Source organism: Girardinichthys multiradiatus, chromosome 3, assembly GCF_021462225.1.
Source record: "Girardinichthys multiradiatus isolate DD_20200921_A chromosome 3, DD_fGirMul_XY1, whole genome shotgun sequence".
NCBI lineage: Eukaryota > Metazoa > Chordata > Actinopteri > Cyprinodontiformes > Goodeidae > Girardinichthys > Girardinichthys multiradiatus.
The window spans coordinates 39,638,701-39,658,598 of record NC_061796.1 but is presented as its reverse complement, the minus strand read 5'-3'; the positions used below and the strand labels follow the sequence as shown (position 1 = coordinate 39,658,598).

General features: G+C 37.3%; 1 protein-coding gene across 4 annotated transcripts in view; it reads left to right on the top strand.

Moving 5' to 3' along the window:
- Positions 1 to 19,898, top strand: part of znf385d (zinc finger protein 385D) — a 116,147-nt gene that overhangs the window by 12,339 nt on the left and 83,910 nt on the right. For 3 of the 4 annotated variants that reach the window (XM_047361051.1, XM_047361052.1, XM_047361053.1), the window contains exon 2: positions 993 to 1,135. In XM_047361051.1, the coding sequence (XP_047217007.1) occupies positions 993 to 1,135 (143 nt within the window). Of the gene's footprint in view, positions 1 to 992; positions 1,136 to 15,193; positions 15,383 to 19,898 lie in introns of those variants that run through there. The other variant, XM_047361054.1, reaches the window with a different exon arrangement.

The window sequence follows — 19,898 nt, the reverse complement described above, 5'->3', positions numbered from 1 at the left end:
ACTTCACTACAAATCTGGTTGCCTCTTTGGTACTTTTGGCTGCCTCCCGATTGCTAAAAGATGCTTCGCTGTAGTTTTTCTGTCTTAAATTTGGGGATTAATAAAAGACATTTATCTGTCAACCTGAAGGGTCTGAACGAGCCACAGATGAAAAACAACTCAAATACTTCAGACTAGGAAAGTCTTCAGACTAGGACCATTTCAAGCTTTAAAAGCCAATAAGGGAATAGTAAAATCAATCCTAAAATGCAGGGAACTTAAGATTGGATTAATGTAAACTCCCCTTCTGGTTCTCTTCAAAAGTATTTAGCTGTAATGACCATAGTTACAAGTAGAGGAAAAAGGGGGACGATTGCAAGCCTGAGAACACCATCTCAACTGTGAATTACACTGGTGGCAACATTATGTGGTGTGAGGTTTGCTCAGGATGGACTTGTGCACTTCATAAAACAGATGGTATCATAAAAAAAGGCTATTATGTGTAACTATTGAAGTAACATGTGTAAATGTATATATTTATGGCTTGTATATTGTATACAATATTTCAGAATATCTTCAAAAATATTGCAGATTTTTTGTACAAATTTGGAAAATTCTTAAAATTTCTGATTACCGTGTTTTAAATGAACAAAAATACGTTTCTAATAAAACTTTAAAACCAGATTTTCTTTTAATGTAAACCTACTTTTCTGATTGCAAAAAAAGAGTGTTTAGTCCTGGCTTTAGTTCCAGGTAAGCAAGTTTGTGCTGTGAGCTTCACATGAATCTGAATGTCTTGACTTGGCAGCCTCAGTAGCACAGGTGCTAAATAGCTGAAATGGCAGCAAATCAGATGTGAGGGGATGGAGATATCGATGACACAGATGACACAGATTGAATAAGAACTCAATGAGGATTTAATCGGATGTGAACTCAAATAGATTTTGGCTCAATCATTTTTCTCTGCCCCTGTCACTGGCTCAACATGTTGCTTTTGCCACTTCCTCCTGCAGGTAACACATGTCAAAATGGCCTCATGCCTACCCTGGTGCGTCCAACCTTGCCTGCTGTCCAGAACTCGCTGGGCATAAAGCAGTTTCTCCCGATCCCGTTGGACACAGCCTCCGCAGTCAGCCTTTTCCCAGGATTCAATATGGTGAGTCTCATCTTTATCTCTCTGTGTCATGCGATCTTCTTGCTGGCTATGAGCAGCTGCTAGACTCAAAGGGAGGTCACACCAAAACCTCCAGCTGAGATCTGAAAAGGAGAGATGGCAGTTTTTTACTTTAACATGTTCCTAACCTTGAAAATATTATATCATATCATGTGCTGGTTAAATATCTCTCAAACCTTAGACATTAATTATCCTTGAATGAGCTGTAATCACTGCCTCTAGGCTACAGTACAGAGCTTTGTCTGACATTTGTGTTTCGGCTTCTGTATTTTTATCAGATGTTGTATTTAAGATGACTCTATGAAAGTTTTATTATTGAAATGGTATGGCATGTATAGTAAATAACTTTACTATAAATTTATCTTATGTTGTTTGCAGATGCCACTCTTTTTTGCCTTGTCTTCAGTAGTGCTTTGATGGCCTCCTATAAGCCAACACATTTGCCCTATAGGAGGCAAATGTGTTGCTCTATAGCCACTAGTGACATTAATGTTGTAGAATTTCTGGCCTCATTGTTACTCATAAGTAAAATAAACTTACAAGTCTCATTTTATTATTTTGTACATGAATATTGAATATTGGGTTTCCATTCTTCAATGCACAGAAACATACCTGCTGTGCTGCTTGTTTTTATTTTGAATTATTATTATTAATGAGGAAAACGTAAACAAGGGCCCCAATTCTGTTCAGATTAGTGAGTTAAGTCTGGCCCATTTACACTGGATTTAGACCTCTCTGCAAAGTGAAAATTCTGCCCCACTATAGATGGTCTTTATGCGGTGTGGTGAGATTTTCTGGAGCATATTAATAATGCAATAGTTCCCCATTAGGGGAAGTTAAAAAGGCACAAAACTCCTGTTGCTGTTACTGCAACCAAGACGATGGTGCTATGCTCCCCTCTATGGCTGCAATGACCAGTTTTTATTACCAGTTTACTGCACCACATGCAGAACTTCACCTGGTAGTGGAGCAGGGTTTTCATCTGCATGGCGACCATTGAGGTTGGGTTTATTACTAATTGTTTTCATGGGAAAGCCTATACTTGCCATTTTAAGGTCTTTCAGAGGCTCTCTGTGAGTGCTGCTTGGCTCTTGGAAAACTCCTGATTATTATTTTGACTCCTTCATCAGAAATTTTTAAGGGGCACCTTGTCATGGCTGGTTTATGGTGATATGTTCTTTCTACTTCTGTATTATGGCCAGTCACTGGTACATTTAAAAGCTTAGAAATGGAGCGTCAGACGTCTGCTCACACTGACTCAGTTTTAGCTCAAGGTTTCTTCCTGTTAAAGGTTATGTCTCTTCTACCCCTGTTGCAACATGCTCATTTAAGAGTGGGGATTGCTGCAAAGTCATTGACTCAATGCAACCGGCTGAGTTTCATTAGAAAACCTTTGACCAATTTGAATAATACTTGAACTTTAGTGCTTTGTTTTATGCCTAGGATCAATTTGGAATGTATGTTATGACGTTGAATGTCTTTATATAATTAGATTAACTTGGCTGTATTTTTCTGTATATAAATCAGATTTTTTGTCAAGTGCCTTAATTCAACATCCGTTGTCAATCGGATATACATAAACCGAACTGAATTAAATTTCAACTGAAGTTGTTCTCTAAACTGAACTGTACCATTAAAATTTGAATATTTTGCAATAGTAATAATTTTTGTGAAGGTCTCTCCTCTTTTACCAATAGTACCACTCTGTTAATGAGAAACCTATTTATAGGCCATCAGTTAATATCAGACCAGCTAATATTGATTTGCACATAGGAGCAGGAATGCTTTCTGTCAGGGTTTGGACTTTGTTTGTGTTTAGTCACTTTTTATGTTTATATTTAGTATTTTGGTAGTCATGGTTGTTTTGGTTACTTCCTCTCACTCCTGATTGTTTATTTCCTCCAAGTGTTGTCACTCTCCTCGTTCGTTGCTGCTTTGGTTATTGTTGCTTTCTTAGTTTTGACTTAGTATGGTTTTCTCTGTGTCATTGTTATTATTATTTATTATTTGTAGTGCTCTGGTTTCCTTGTATTTCCTAGTTCAGTTTCCCGTTTAGTATCTTATAGTTTATTTATGGTTTGGTATTTGTTCTCTTTTATATTCTAGTAGGTTACTAGTCTTATTTTCTCTGTGTTAGTTTCCTTTCTAGTTGTAGTCCTTTCTTGTTCAGTTCCTCTAGTTTGGCTTTATTCTCCAGCCCCTCTGGTTAGGTTGTGTTTAGTTATTGGTTACATTTTGTTTGTTTACATTCTAGTCCTCATGTTCTCTGCTTCCCTTCCAGTCTATTCAGCCAGTGTGGTTTAGGTTTGTTTACTTTTGTAGTCAGGGTTCCTTTATGGTTTTGCTAGTTCTTAGGTTGTTGTGTTCCCTCCGTTTTCTCAGTTTCCCTTAGTTCATGTTTATTCTTGATTCTTATGCTTTATTTATCGTGGTCTATAGTTTCGTTTAGGTCTGCTCACTGTCGTGTTAATTAGTCCCTTTCCTCATGCTTTAGTTTTATTAGGTTCACCTGCTCCCCCTGCCTCCCTGGCTCGTTGTCTCCCCATTTCTTAGTTCCTTTGATTATCTGTCACCTATTTTCATTGGTTCTCATTCCTCTCTCCCTCAGTATATATGTTTGGTAATTTTCATTGTTCCTCGCTCAGTCCTCCTGTTACTTCCGTGCTGATCCCTGTTTCTTGTCATTTTGGAAACTCGTGTAAGTTTATCTTTTCGTTATTAAAGCCTCAAGATTCTCATATCCACTATGTGACTGCCAAGTGTTTTTCTGCACTCTGGTTTCGTTCCAATACCCATTTTGACACTTTCTAAATATTGATTTCTTGGCTTCCTGTACCTTTTTACATATTCTTCCCTTCATGTGTGCAGTACTTATTTTCTATGTCATTCCAATTTATTTTACCTATAACTGCATTTGTAGACTTATTTGCAATGATACCGTATCTTTGTGTGTGGTTTACTTGGGTCGTTGAATCTTATGCCAATGGCCCAACTGAAAAATTTTGGGAAGAAATATTTAACATGTCAACATTTTTCTCAAATCCAGTCATATTCAATAAATCAGAATATTATGACATGTGAGCTTAGTGAAAAGTATGTGTAATACCTTCTTAAAGGTTATTTTAAAAAGATACTTTTAATATGAGAAACAAACCTAATCGGAACATATATTCTAATTTATTGAATATGATTATATACAGTTATTCCTATAATTATTCATACCACTGGCAGATGTAGGTTTAAGGTAGACTTTTACTTAATCAGCATGTTATTCTGACTGCTTTCTGACCTAAAGCAATATCAACATTTAGGAGTGACCCAGCCAGAGTAACAAATTAAATCAAATAGAGAATCTGTGGAGGGAGATAAACATTAGGGTTATGATGAGAAGGCCTTCCAACATTAAAGACTTAAAGAGATCATCACCAAAGATACATTTTTAAAGTATCAGTGGAAACATGCAAAGCCCTGTTCAGCAATTAGTTCCAGTTATTCAGAAGTTCAACAATCATTTATTTACCTGTTACACTGCCTCACTCATCATGTTGTAATTTATATTTTCAGTTTGAAGTTCTTTCTTATTTAGAATTGAGAAAAAAGTCCAGTGTGAGGAGAGAAAAACCCTCAAAACTGTATTTAGCACAACATATAGTGAAAGAGTAGACAATATGAAGACAGGGATAAACAGGTGTTAACTTTAGTCATTACCAATACCAAAAAGCTATTAGAATGATTCATTTGGAAATTCAATATTAACAAGTTTAAAGCTGTTTCTATTATTTTTCTCAGAGCATAAATGCATATTTGTTTATTTTTGGATGGTGAAATACATTTTAAAAGCTTAAAAGATAATTAATGAATATTAAAAGATTAAAATATAATAACTTGTTTGACATTGACATTGAATGCAGATCATCAAGGGATAATGTGTAGCAGCTTAGGCAGAAGGAAACCAGGGAGACCAATGGAACTGAACTAAGGCACAACAAAAATGACCAAATCAAGGGGAGAAATCTAATTGAGATCTAACAGAAAAAAATCCCAAAGTACAAAGAGAACACAAGAACAGTCTAAGAAAGGCAACACAATGGAATAAATTAACATGGCAACACCTAGAAAACATTAACAACAGGGAAATGATGAAAACAGAGACACAAAAGAAACCAGAAACCCAAACACTTAAGGATCATAACAAGTACAGGTTTGGAATCCTAACCTAGGTTGGAGGTGCATTACATGCCATGGATTTGATGAGAAAATATTTATTTCAGTTGTTAGAGAATTGACTAACTTTGGGTGAAAAACTTGAGACTTGATTTGGAAAAACATACTTCCAAACATCTTTGTAATCCAGTCATGTTTTAGTCCATTTTCTTTTTCTTGGAGAGCATATAGTAGTACAGCCTTAGTACAATATTTTGCAAAAGTACAATAATTTGCTCCATTTGGTGATAAAACCGAGAACAAAACCCCAGTTATACGCGATATGACGGCTTTTAACCACCTCATTATTTTAAGGTTCAGTTTGGTTTGACCTTGATAATGACTCTCTGTACAGCACATCTGTTGCATTCTTTGTATTGAAACTTTGTTAGACGTAATTGTCCCTGTTACAATTCTATTCTATATAACAAAAATCTGAACTGACACCATTTGTTAGTTATATCAGTTAAATTGTAAGCCAATGGTTAAGCAAAATAACTAAAGGTTCTCCTTATACCATGTGTGAAACGTTGCTGAATGTATAAATTGCTTTTAACCAGATTAACATTTTGTAAAGTTTTGTTTAGACCACGACATGTAAAATATAGCTTACATTCACTGGTACAACAACGTTTCCCATGGCTTTGAATATTGTTCCCATTTGAATAGCTGATAAGATTTTTTTTCTTTTAATATAAATCATTTTAATTCAGTTTGTTCAGTTATAGTGCCAAATCTTTAGTGAGACACTCTCAGATCTTTCTTTTTCTTCTTCTCTATGTATGTTTTTGATTTCTGAACTGTGGAACGTTTTGAAACACAGCTGCTCAAACCTCACTGGATTCATGACCTGTCAGAATTTTAAATGGAGTACTCACACCAGAATACTTGTATCTATTGGTCTTGCTTTTAGAAAGTCAAAAGTTATCATGAAGACATTTGTGACAGCTTAAATCAGCAAATTTATCAAAAGAAAGATGACTCCTTGGGAAAGAAAGTAAAAAGAACTGTAGACAAAAGGCTGAAAGTTTCTATTTAAATTTAAGGAATCAATTTAAAAATCAGCTGGAAAGCAAGGTTGAAATATGGAGCACAGCTGGTTAGACGTTGGGAGAAATAGAGAGATGAAAGGGTGGGAGTGGGACACCACAGAGAAATACCAAGATAACCCGGGAGAAGACAGATTGTTTCTGTTCCATGAGAAAGTTCAGAAATACAGCATCCCTCCGCTGTCTAATCTGTATTTAACAGACTTCTCTGCAGATGATGAGTAATACACTGAGAAGCCTCCAAATGGTGCAAAGCTGATAGAAGATTAACACAAAGCAATCACCTCTGGGTTTCAGGCACGCAGACACACTTGTAACATGCACCACCCTTAATCTTTCATAGTTACTCTATCAGCCAACTTTTCTTTCCATTGTTGCTTTACTTTCCAAACTTTCCTTACAGTTCCAGATTTCCTAATCACCAGACAGATGCAATTCACTTAGCTCTGCCTCTGACACGGGTTTTAAACCGCTGCAACAAAGGTGTATGTGACTGATGTGTTACACAGACGTGGGGTTGACGGGCTGGAAAGAAAATCAAAAGCTAAAGAAACCACATCAGGTCATATAGCAAACAGCAAGGTGGAGGAAAAAGATTATATTCGTCTGTGGAATAAGAGCGTAAAGATACACAGATTGAAAACAGCAAAATACAAGAAGCAAATCATTGTTCATCTGTGTGAATCAAGCAGTGTATTAGATGCTGAAGATCTGTCATTAGGCTGTAATTGCGCACAGAAACCACGCAGCTGTTTCACTGAGCAGAGCAGATTCTGTGATTTACGGATCTTTCCATCTGCACTCCCCTCTGAAAGCAGGCGCTTTACATCGGCTCATATGAGGTCACATTTGCTTACGTGCCTCTGGGGCTCAATAAACATTTATGCTTCCCTGTTTTAAAAAAAAATAAAAGAAAAAACACATGATACTATGGCCTGATGATGACAGTTCTTCCATTAACGCACTGCAGGAGTAAGAACACACTTAATCATGGCAAGATACATACCATTAAATGCATTTTTCTTGTGTGGGAAAAAAAGGGGGGAAAAATTTAGAAAATTGTGGAAGCGTGTGCATGTCTGCACCTGCGTGAAATGAGAATAATACCAAAGTCTCTTGTCGAGGCTTTGCACAGTCTTGTTCTGGGATGAGTGACTGACAAAACTCAGGGACTCCGTGGCCACAGGCAGAGAATGGATGTTTGTTCTCTCTTTCTGGCTGTCTTTTTCCTTTGCCCCAGCGGGGTGCCACAACACAATCAAATGTTACAAAAAATATGACTGCAAGCCACAGAAGAAGACTTGATGCATGTAAGTGCATGTGTAAAGAGAGCAATGGAGTGAAAAGCTTTTTTTTATGAGGAATTTTTTAGTTTGAAAAGAAAATCCACAAAGCCCAGGCAATGGTAGTCAAAGGGAGCAGGCTGAAAAGTTGATGCTGGTTCGGTCTAAACCTGTGTTCTGTGATCATTTTTCTAGTCTTTCTTGGAAAGTCTATTTAATTCAATTTAATTGGGCTTCTGATTTTGTCCAAATATAATATGTTATACTGTAACAAAAACCTATAATAAATAATACATTGAAATAAAAAAAGTCAAGAGATATTAGGTTATAGTTTTAAGTTCTGTTCATGTTTTCAGCATGTTCCTTGTTATGTTCTATAGGTCTTTCCATATTATTATTTTTGACACTTGGGTTTTGCCTTAGAGTTCATATCCTTGTGCTTTTTGTTCTTAGGTGTATTTCTTTTGCTCATTCTTTGTGTTTTTCTGGTGATCCTTTTACATTTAAATTGTTTCCTGTTAGATCTTTGTTTGGCATTTTCTCTTGGGGTTCTTGTTCAGTTCCATTCATGTTTGTCTTTTCTCCCCTTCTTGGCTCTCTTCTTGTCCTCTGTCTCGGCTGCTTCAGATTTCCTCTGATTGCTCTGCCTTCTCTCTGCCTCAGCTGCAATTCATTCTCTCTGATTAGCTCTTGTGGTTTGCCTGTCATTTCTCTACCCCTGCCTCAGTATATTTACTTACTCGTTCTCTAAGTTCCTCACTGGTTCCTTCTGTTTTTCTGTCATTTGGTCAATTTCTCTGCTCCACGCTCTGTTTTTTCTGTCTCCAGTTGTTCCTGCTTGTTCTGCCTGAGTTCTTTAAGTTATTTTCATGTGTGTTGTTTTTCTATTAAAGGTTCTCACCTCAGTCTGCTTTGCATTTAATTCATTTCCCAACCCTGACAAAAACATGTATCAGCATTTTATAAATGTCTCTAACATTTAAATACACCATTAAATAATCAAATATTTTGAAAAAAACCAAATTCATTATATGTTGAAGTGAGATACAGTTATTTATTTAAACTATAGTTTAACTATAACCGTCTCTATTGATCATCAAATAGCATCTGACCAGTTAAACCTTGCCTACAACAGGGTTTGCCCTGGCAACTGAGTCTGATGGGTAAAGCTGACATATTCAAAATGAAGTAGTTAAATGTTGTGGCTTACATTATATATCCTTTTAACATACAATTCATTCAAATCTTAAAATCATTTCAACATTTTAAGTTAGTGAAACATTTCAATAGTTATAGATAAATTCATTTATCTAATATAGGTGCTTTCAGTTTTTAGTTAAATGATCACATTTAAAAATATTTAACTATTTGCTCATTTAATTGTGACACTTTTGGCCCCTCAGTACAGCAGTGTTGCAAAGCAGTCAGAATGATCTCAGTTTGAAGTCAAGTATATTTATGAGCATATTTAAAGAAATATTACATTTTGTCCACAGATGCAGAAATTGGTCCCACATTTTAATCTCTGACCTAGAATACAAAACTATCAAAAAACAAAAACAAGGTTAAAACACAGTTTAAAATCAATAACTTCAGTTCACAAAGTTTAACAGTTAAAAATAGAGCCACCCATATATAAAGATGAGGATCCAAGTATAGTTGAGTTGTATAATTCAGTGAGGTATAGAGTTTAGGTGATTGTTTTTCCTCCATTAATGAGAAACTTTCAACCAGAAAAGCCAAAGTTGATATTACCTTTTGGGGTATATTGTCGGAGATTGGAATACATTTGTATCCTTAATGGTCGAACTAAAGCATTTGAAATGAACTACAATTACCCTCAATAACAAAGTTGACCCGAAGAACAAGATGAGTGTTTCTAAACAGTACGTATAAACCAATAGTCAACTAAATACAATAAAATCAATATAAATTAAACTTAAAGAAAAAAGGCCTTTCAGTCACCTTATTTCCTGTCCATTTCCCCAGAGTACAGTCCCCCCCCCCCATCGACCTATCATTTTGTACTCATGCTCCTAAATCTGACTTGAATTTAAAAGGATACCAGCTGCTCTGCTCTTTTGCCACTTTGTCAGATTTATAGTTTTGGTGTCTTGCCCCCAGACATTTGTGCATGACAGAAGGACAAACATATTTTGCGTCTCTTGATACATGCCCTATGTTTTTATACATGCCTTCAGGACCCTTAAGGTTTGTTTTAACAGTTGATGATTTAAAGTAGTCTACTATGATTGACAGTCCACAGTATGGAAGTGGAGTATGTGACGTTAAAAATTAGCACCAAGCAGGAGACTGCTATAAGTTATTTTCAGATTAATCTCGGGAAGTCTTTAAAATACTTAACTGTCAACAGAAAAAAAAACAACAATTGGCTTCTATGATATACATTAGCATGCAATTGTAGGTTCATTGACATGAAATAAAAGGAAATGTTACTAAATTAGTGGAAAAGAAGCAATGTAAACCAATACAGAGAGCAATCTTTCTAAACATAAGTTTAGCTGCTGCTTACCACACTGTTATACAGCCTTTTTTTTATTGTTTACAGTTAAAAGTGGTATCTTGTGCTCCATGTACTACATACGCTGTTGCTGTTTTTTATGTTCATTTTATCCAACTGTTGAAAGAAAGCCAGTGATTCTGTATAAAACAGTCTCTGTCACTTTATGAAGGCTTATTTAGAATCAAGATGGTGTTTCTTTACATTACATATTGCACATTAAAACAATAAATGTACTGTTTCTGTAATCTGTAAAAAAAAAAAAAAATTAAATAGTCTACCGTTAGCCTCTGAATACATTATTATATGTTACCCTAACTATTCAGCTTGAAGATTTCTTAGCAGTTTGAGAGAATTGTGTTTTATTTATCTTTTTACATATGCACAGCTTTATTTTTGAATGAGACATGTTTTTGTCACAATTTCTTTCAACAAAACATTGTGTTGCTACAGTTAGGTAGGTTCAATTACTCGTTAATACAACCAGAAATCCAGCCAATCACAGAGTGGCACGTAATACATTTAGACATGGTAAAGATGACTTGCTGAAGTTCAAACTAAGCATCACATACATCCATCTCTCTGGTTTACAGAGAATGGTTCAAAGACAAGGAGAAAATAACCAGTGAGCTGCAGTTGGCCCTGTCTATGTCAGAGGTCAGAAAAGAATGGGCAAACTGGTTCTGGATGATAGAAAGGCAATAGTTGCTTAGATAAGCATTTGTTTCAAGGTATGCAGAATATAATCTCTAAATGCACAGAATTTCTAACCTTGGACCAGATGGCCTACAGCAGCAGAATACCTTACAATGTTCCACTCATGTTAGCAAAGAACAAGAAACTAAAGATAGAATTAACACAGGCACACCAAAATGGGACAAAAACCGATTACAATGTTACCTGGTGTGATGACTCTGAATTTTACTTGCAACATTTAGAAGAGATGGTCAGAATCTGACGTTGTTTGCATCCATCCTGCCTTGTATCAATTGTTAAGGCTGCTGGTGGTGTTGTAGGGGTGTGAGGCTTATTTTCTTTGCACAGTTTGGACCCCTTAGTATCAATTGTGCATCGCTTAAACACCCCAGCCTACCTGAATCTTGATGCTAACCATTTTTATCCCTTGATGACCAAATTTATCATTATCAATCAATCAATCAATCAATCAATCAATCAATCAATCAATCAATCAATCAATCAATCAATCAATCAATCAATCAATCAATCAATCAATCAATCAATGTCTGATGCCTGTGCACTGTCCCAAAGTTCAAGTTATCTCAAGCTAGTTTCTTAGAGTGTGACAATGTGTCCACTGTATCCAATGGTCTTCCCAGTCACAGGATCTCAGATCAAGAGAGTATCTTTGGGATGTGGTGGAAAAGCAGATTTACATTGTGCATGTGCAGCTAAAATCTGCAGCTACTGCATGATGCCATCATGTCAATATGGACCAAAATCTTTTAAAGGAATTTTTGAGACCCTGTTGAATCTGTGCTATAAAGAATTAATCCCAGCCCCATACTGACATACCTAATAAAGTGGCCAGGAACAGTATAAGAAGAAACAGACATTTTTCTCTTTTAAGTTGTTTTTATTTTGGGTTTAATATAATTTATACAATATTCACACCGTTTTTTGCCTCTGGCCTTTTTCTACCAACAATTCAGTTTCATCATTCTTTTCTTGTTTAATACTCTTTGGTATATATTTATTGCACTGTGGTGTGTATGTAAGATCATACTGTCATTCAACACTGAAGTGTTGCATAGAGGCATGGAAAGAAACCCAATCTTTTAATTATTATTACCAAATATCCCGGCCAACTTTGATTCGCAAAGCATCCTTTTAAGGTGTCACTTTATTGCTCCAGCTCCAGAATTAATTCAAATTCAACAGGACAACAAAAATAGTGGGAAAAGTAATTAGTTCCTAAATCACAATGTGAACAGGAAAGAATTGTCACATAAACAACATGGGTGACTTTAAAATAAAAGATCATGGTGTACTATCAGGGTGTGTTTTTTGCTCTGCAGAGGGGAAGATGGATCAAAATGGTTCTGGAAGCAGCAGATGGGACAGATTAACACATCTGGGGGTTATTCCTGAACAGTTTTCATTCTTATTACATGCATTAATGTTTTAAAGCATTAAAAGACAGTCACATAGGCCAGATAGCATGATGCTATCATGTTGGAAATGGTGCATAATTTCTCTCTGTATGTCCTCTGTAGCTATGCAGAAAGAAAGCGTGAAACATGTGTTTGGCATATTTTGGCGTGTGCACCAGTCAAATGTGGCTTTTCTAGTTTGTCTGTGCCCCAGGGAGTCTCACTAAAGAATATTTTTTGTATATTTGGATTGAAATACAGTCTTTCATTGTATTGGTCCTGGACATTAAAACTTGCCTGCTACGTTTTACTCTGACATATGGGAGTACTGATAAAGCAGTGACATGTCATTTTTTTTTATGGAGTAGAAACTAAATATATCCACAGATATCCCCATCCTAAATCTTTCTAAAAGCACCTAATTTAGATTAGATTGTCCATGACATTACAATTTTCTTTGTTTATTTTGGACTGCATTTACTCATTTATGAACCTAGATCATTTGTTCTCATCTCTCTGACAGTTTCTGGGATCAGATATCCAGATCTTGCTATTTTATCAAAGCATTTTCCCCTTAAATTCATCCCAAGTTTTTGGCGATGCACCGACGCGAATCAAGAGTCAGGATCTTTACATGTCAGACGATAAAATTCCTCTCTGGACTGTAAAGGAAAGCTAGATCTAGACCAAGTTAATCAAAACATATCTAATGCAGCAGGAATTTCTGCCTGTCTTTTTTGTTTTAATTAGAGATGTAAAATGTGTCGCATCTAGATTTTTTACTTTATACGCATCAGGATAGGTGGTTTCTTCAAAATTCAGAGCCAGGGATGTGTTAGCGTATTTACAGCAGACAGTTTGCAGAAAAGCAAAAAGAAAGTGGGCTTTAAAGACGTTTTAGAATTGCTTTGCAACTTTCACTTGATTCAGTCAAAGCATGCTTATTGAAATTGCCACCTTGAAAGAATTGGAGCACAGCAAAAAAGAGAACAAGAGGAAATTGAGGAGAGGAAAAGGGAAAGGAGAGTTTGAGAGTGTAATGAAAGAGAAAAGTGATAGGAGGAAAAGTGGTTTTCAGCTCAACAGAGTACGGTGTTAGAGGGATGAGGTGTGTGTGTGTTTTGGGTTGTCTTTCTTTGGTCTTGAAAATAAGATCAATCTCACATGGAACCTACATTTGTCTCGGAGAAACATTACAAACTCCATTTCCCCCCACAGAGTAATCAGGAATGTGATGCATCGATTCTCTGCTCAGATCTGCACGGTGGGAAATTGCTTTGTAGTCCTGTGACATGCCAGCCTCAGTCCTGTTCTCCCGACACCTTCGCAGTCCATTTCCATGTGTGCCCTGCGCTCTCCAAGTCAGTGTTTGTGTCACTGGCTTTAATGGAAATGTGCTCTTTGACAAAGCACATAACACAACAAGGCTTTTTGTGCATTTGAGTAACACTTTAATGTGTTTAGAGTATAAACAATGTTCATTGTCTGACAGCTGGAGCCTGTTCAAGCCAGGCCTGACCTCTGAATCACTGTACTTCGATTAGTTTAGTGGTGCAGAAAGAAAATTGAGCATTAAACCTGAGCTCATCAGCCTCTGAAAGTGCTGGATTTATTTGCTGACCTCCAGTGGTTTGATTTCTGGTTTGTCTGCTTATGATGAATATAGTGTATTTCTACTGTAGGATTTCAGCACAGTTCTTTGTAATACTGCACTTCCTTATCATGTCACATATGTCAGCATATCTAAAACACCCCTTGTCATTTAGACATGGGTCTAAATGATAATAGCTGGTCCACATTTTGAGAAACACCAAGTCCCGTTATACCTATTTAAGATGCTCCCTGTTACATATATCGCCTGTCTAGTTGGATGAAGCATGCTACTGTGTCAAGATAGATAACATTGTTATTACTGTGATGTTATCTCATTTTGTTTTCTTTTTCAATACTCAGTGACCGTCTTGGGTTGAAGCACTAATGCTCTCTACAAAGCTGATGAGTGCCCCAAAGTAGTCAAATAATTATTAGTTGAGTTAATTAGAAAATAGGTCCAACTCCCCAGTCATGTTGGCCACTTCAAGAATTTGGGATGTATGGCATAGCATGCCATAAAGTAGATTTATTATTGAGTCATTCCCGCAACATTTACGTTGCATTTATATAAATGTTGTAACACAGGTTTCCATGTGTTGGGTAGACCTAAGTTGAAATGCTTCTGTCACATAATTGTTCGACAAAAAAACGTTGTAGGACAAAATTATGTATTCTACAGTATCAGAAGCAGATAAATGAAAAGCTGGAACACTGTTTACTCAAATGTATTCACTGTTTTGAAATGAATATGACAAAAACCCCAAAAAGAAAAATGCACACATGTGAAGATAGAAATCTAACCCCTAAAGACTGCACTAAGACTCAATGCTGAAATAGGGAAGCTATGTGATTAATTTGATGTGGAGACTAAGTGTTGAAACATCTTTAGTAGCTTTATAATTTGTGTAATCAAATTGTGTCTGCTGTTTAAAGGTGGAGATGCAGTCTTCTTGTGGTTAAAATCTCATTGCTTAAACTGCAATTTTATTTTATTATGTAATCTAATCTCTAATCTATCTGCTGTGTAGTATTGTTTTTATGGCTTGTAACAGTACCTTAAGAATATGTCTAAAAATAAGTTTCCGAAGAGAGGGTTAAGAAAACACAACCAGTTTCAGCAGTCTCACACTCTTCAAAGTTTTTTTTTCCAGTTTTTTTTTTTTGTTGACTTTCAAATGAGAAACAATTGCTGAACCTAGAATGCAATCACTCATCGCTGCTTTTCAGATTTACACGTTTGCCATAAACATCTAATGGACTCTGTAAATTGTGTTCCTCAGGGAAGCGCGCAAGCTAAAACGACGGGGGATGATCAAAGCTTGAGAGTGAGCAGACCACCACAGCGCCAGCCGATTACCTTCCAGCGAGTCACACCTGCTGGAGTGGAGTATATTTCTGTCTAATATGAGTGCTCAGCAGCCCTGATCGTTTAGCTGAGGCTCCGGGGCTTTTTAACCCTCTGAACTGGTGTAAGCTTTATGCTCGTCTCGATGTGATCTCTTGTGATAACATTTCAGTCTTCCTGAAACACTACAGGCTCTCCGTGTACTTTGTCTCAGGTGGAATTCAGACAGCCCAGGACGATTCTTTATGGAGGTGCTTTACAGTACCAGGTTCCCAGGCGAGCTGATGCTGTTAGTGCTTCTTGTTTAAGCATCCCACTGGAACCATACCACGCAGTATGATAAACAAGCCTCGGAGCTTATCTTAGTGTTTAAATTCTGTGAAATATCCACCACAGTGTGATCGTTTACACAAAAGAGGTCTGAAACAAAATGACGGTTTCAGTGCGTTTGTGGTTGAGATGAGAAAGAGAAACAGGAGATGGGTTCAGTCTGTGTCTGATTTGATTCTGCTGCCATGTGCTTTGGTTCTTTGAGGCAATAACAAAATATTCAAACTTTAACTGCCCATGTGCTCTTACTACTCAGTTTGGGAATTCAAGACAGAATGTTGCAGTTAAAAACAGCAGGTTGTTTTTTTTTTATTTTGATTTGAATGGGGAAAAAAAAAACGTGATTTCTGTCAACAACGGTGAGAGCTTTGAACCTTTATGATGTGCTTGAGATTTGAGGTTAATTGAATCTGTCACCTCTTGCTTTGACAAATCTGCTGGAAAAAGTCACCTGAACAAACTGCAGACGACCATAAAACTCTGGCAGAACTTTTCAGTGGATGCATGAGCACTAATGTTGAGCAGATGATCATAATGCTGACACAGCCTGGACGAGGTAAGGATGCTCCGAGCTAAAGCACTTCACTGCACATTAGCGCGGTTTGCAGGCTCCCTCTGATCCTAAGGAGACTATTAAGATCTACATTAAATTGAATTAAGCTAAAACAATACATTATACTTTACAATCCGTTCTTAAAAACAGGGAAAATAAGCTAAACAACCATTAAATTGGTATTTTAACTAGGATTCACTCAGAGTTTGTCTGTGTGTTACTATTATTTTTATTTTTTCAAGATGCAAAATAAAAAACAAAAATGCTGTGGGGCCTTTATGAAGTCATTAGCAGTCAAGCAATAAAATGACAGATGGGGTTTTTGAAAATACAGACCTCTGAACTGACCCGCCTAAATGAAACCCCTATGTTAACAGCCACAACAAAAGAAGAAATTCCTAACATGAAAGGAGACTGTTAAGAACTTGTGACTGGTAAAGAAAAATAGGTACGGCTTGTAGCATCGATCGCAGTAAAACAGAAGAAGATTTCTTGACTAAAATGGAAAACAGAATGACTCTTAAGGAAGATAGCTGTCCCTGACTTATTCCACTGATTTCTCCACAACTATGGCTCCCATTACTTCTTCTTTTTTTTTTTTACTCTGTCCTGTCCTAGTGTGCTTGATATTTATAAAAAGAAACTTTATTAGAAACTGTTTTGGAATAATTTTAGTTGTTACAAGATAACACCCTGCTTGCTTCTACACCTGCAGAAACATTCATATTACCAGCTTTTTTACCAAAAACTGCATGGTACTTATCAATGCAAGATGTATTTAGGGGTAAATGGGGCTCAATATAGAACATTTGTGTAACTGTTAACACCTGAATCTAAACACCTGTGGGTCTGAGTGTGAGCGCGCCTGTGTATACAAGGTTTCTCCATAAAAATATGCAATAGTGAGTGTGAGGACCCACAGACCTGCTCCCTTGAACCCGGGACAGATATGGAGGAGATCTGAACCACAGACATCCAAAGGCTCCCCAGAGCATAGAAACCCCAGGAGCCCCCCAACCGACGCACCGGGCACCGAAGCCAGGGACTGAGATCCAAGGCAATCCAAACAATCCCGAGAGGGCCGAAAAGCCAGCCCCAGCACCAGACAACCTCTAAGACCCGAACCCCAGCCCCATGCCCTGATCCCGACCAGAAGGCCCGGTCCCTCTCCCGGCCTCCGACCCTAGACGGCAAACAGCAAACGGGGGTGTGAAAAGACCCCAACCCTACCTTTGCCTGCTCAAATGTGGTGTTGATGCGTGTTGTTGTAGTGTGCATTTAAAAAGAAAAAGAGGTGGGGAAGAGGGTCTGTGCAGGCACCAGAGATTAGGGTAATAAAAATGCTCTACACAATCACGGGGAAGACCGCTGACTCGACAGTTGTCCAAAAGATGACCATTGACACCATGCACAAGGAGGGCAAGACACATAAGGTCATTGCCAAAGAGGCTGGCTGTTCAGAGCTCTGTGTCCCAAGCACATCAATAAAGAGGCAAAAGGAAGGAAAAGATGTGGTAGAAAAATGTGTACAAGCAATAGGGATAACCACACCCTGAAGAGGATTGTGAAACAAAACCCATTTAAAAATGTGGGGGAGAGTCACAAAGAGTGTACTGCAGCTGGAGTCAGTGCTTCAAGAACCACCACGCACAGACATATGCAAGACATGGGTTTCAGCTGTCGCATTCCTTGTATCAGGCCACTCTTGAACAAGAGACAGCGTCAGAAGCGTCTTGCCTGGGCTAAAAACATAAAGGACTGGGCTGCTGTCTATCTATCTATCTATCTATCTATCTATCTATCTATCTATCTATCTATCTATCTATCTATCTATCTATCTATCTATCTATCTATCTATCTATCTATCTATCTATCTATCTATCTATCTATCTATCTATCTATCTATCTATCTATCTATCTATCTATCTATCTATCTATCTATCTATCTATCTATCTATCTATCTATCTATCTATCTATCTATCTATCTATCTATCTATCTATCTATCTATCTATCTATCTATCTATCTATCTATCTATCTATCTATCTATCTATCTATCTATCTATCTATCTATCTATCTATCTATCTATCTATCTATCTATCTATCTATCTATCTATCTATCTATCTATCTATCTATCTATCTATCTATCTATCTATCTATCTATCTATCTATCTATCTATCTATCTATCTATCTATCTATCTATCTATCTATCTATCTATCTATCTATCTCTCTATCTCACATTATAGACCACGTATCACCCTTGCCAGCCATTACTGAAAGAATTCAGAAAGGCTGAAAGCAACACCGAAAGAGCTGCAGGACATTTTGATGAGTACTGGTTGTTTTCTGCATGTGACAACAATCTCCTCTTTTATTCATGTGTCAGGGTGGTGATAGCTGCTAAACAAATGTCTGAAAAAAAAGTAAAACTATACCACAAGTCACTGAATAAAAACCCCTGTCATGTTTTGTGACAAGACCCACATTCAAGAAACTCTCTGGGGTAATGATCAATGGTTATCAGACTTATTGAAATACAAAGACAATAGTGCGATCTGGATCACGGGGATTCCTTTAACGTGGGCTGTGGGTTTACAGGCGAGGTAGAAGGTGAGGAATGAGTGGAATGAATGAAGGTGTGTTATTGATCTGATCTTACTGGTCGAAGTAAAGGATGGACCCTCTGGCGGAATTAGCAGAGTCCAGGAGGTGTTTAGCTGGATCTTTGAAAGAGTTATGGAGTTGTGGGTTGCGGTGAAGCATTGGAGGGTGGACAGATAGAGGCTTGGCTGTTTCAGGAGGTGGTAGCTGTAGGTTGCCGGTCAGGCGAGATGTTAGTTAGGAAATGTTGGCGGCGCATCTCCAGAAAGTCTCTGGAGAATTTCCAGGTAAGAACTATAACCTTGGAAACACAGAAATGGGGGGTTAAGCACTGAGCCAGGAAAAACAGACAAGGGGATCAAAAACACTAGAAGGCAACAAGGAGGGCTAGAGGTACCACATAGATTGACTCTCAGGCTTCGAATGACCGGCAGCCAGCTCCTCTTCAGCTCCAGCTGATGAGCTTGATGACCCCCAAGGGAAACCTGGAGTTCAGTGTAAAAAACACACCACACAAACACAAAACCACCCACATCCCTGACAACACCATGCCTACAGTGAAATATAATAGTGTCAGTACCAAGATCTAGGGTAATGCTCCTCAAATGGAGCTGAAAGTTTTGTCACGATGGATAACGTGAACACCTCCAAATAACATTCAGCTTTAGCCAATAAACCTTCAGTAAACTGCTTAAAGCAGTGATGATTATAAAGGACTTTTTAGCAATACTGTGAGACCAAATATACATCCAGATAAAAAAAGAATAATCTCATGAAAGGAAAATGCTTGGGAATGGCTGTGCCAGAGTTCAGAGCTTAATCTGTGGGGTCACCTGAAGAGGGAAGAGATGGTAGACTGGCAAATAGTTCTGTTAGACATCACCCAGAGTGCTAAAATTCAATCATAAGGTGCTGTGACAAAGTGTACTTTTAAAGGTGTGCAAACCTATGCAACCAGGTTATTGCATATTTTGTATTTTTATGTTTTCCTTTGACCAAAGGTTCTTATCTTTCAGTTGAATTTTTCAGGATATGTCCTGTAATGGAAAAAATGTAAATGATTTATCATTGTCTCATTGTTTGCATCACAAAACTCTGGCAGTTTAATAGGATTGTGGAAGCCACTGTATGTTATTTTTATCTCTAACAGTT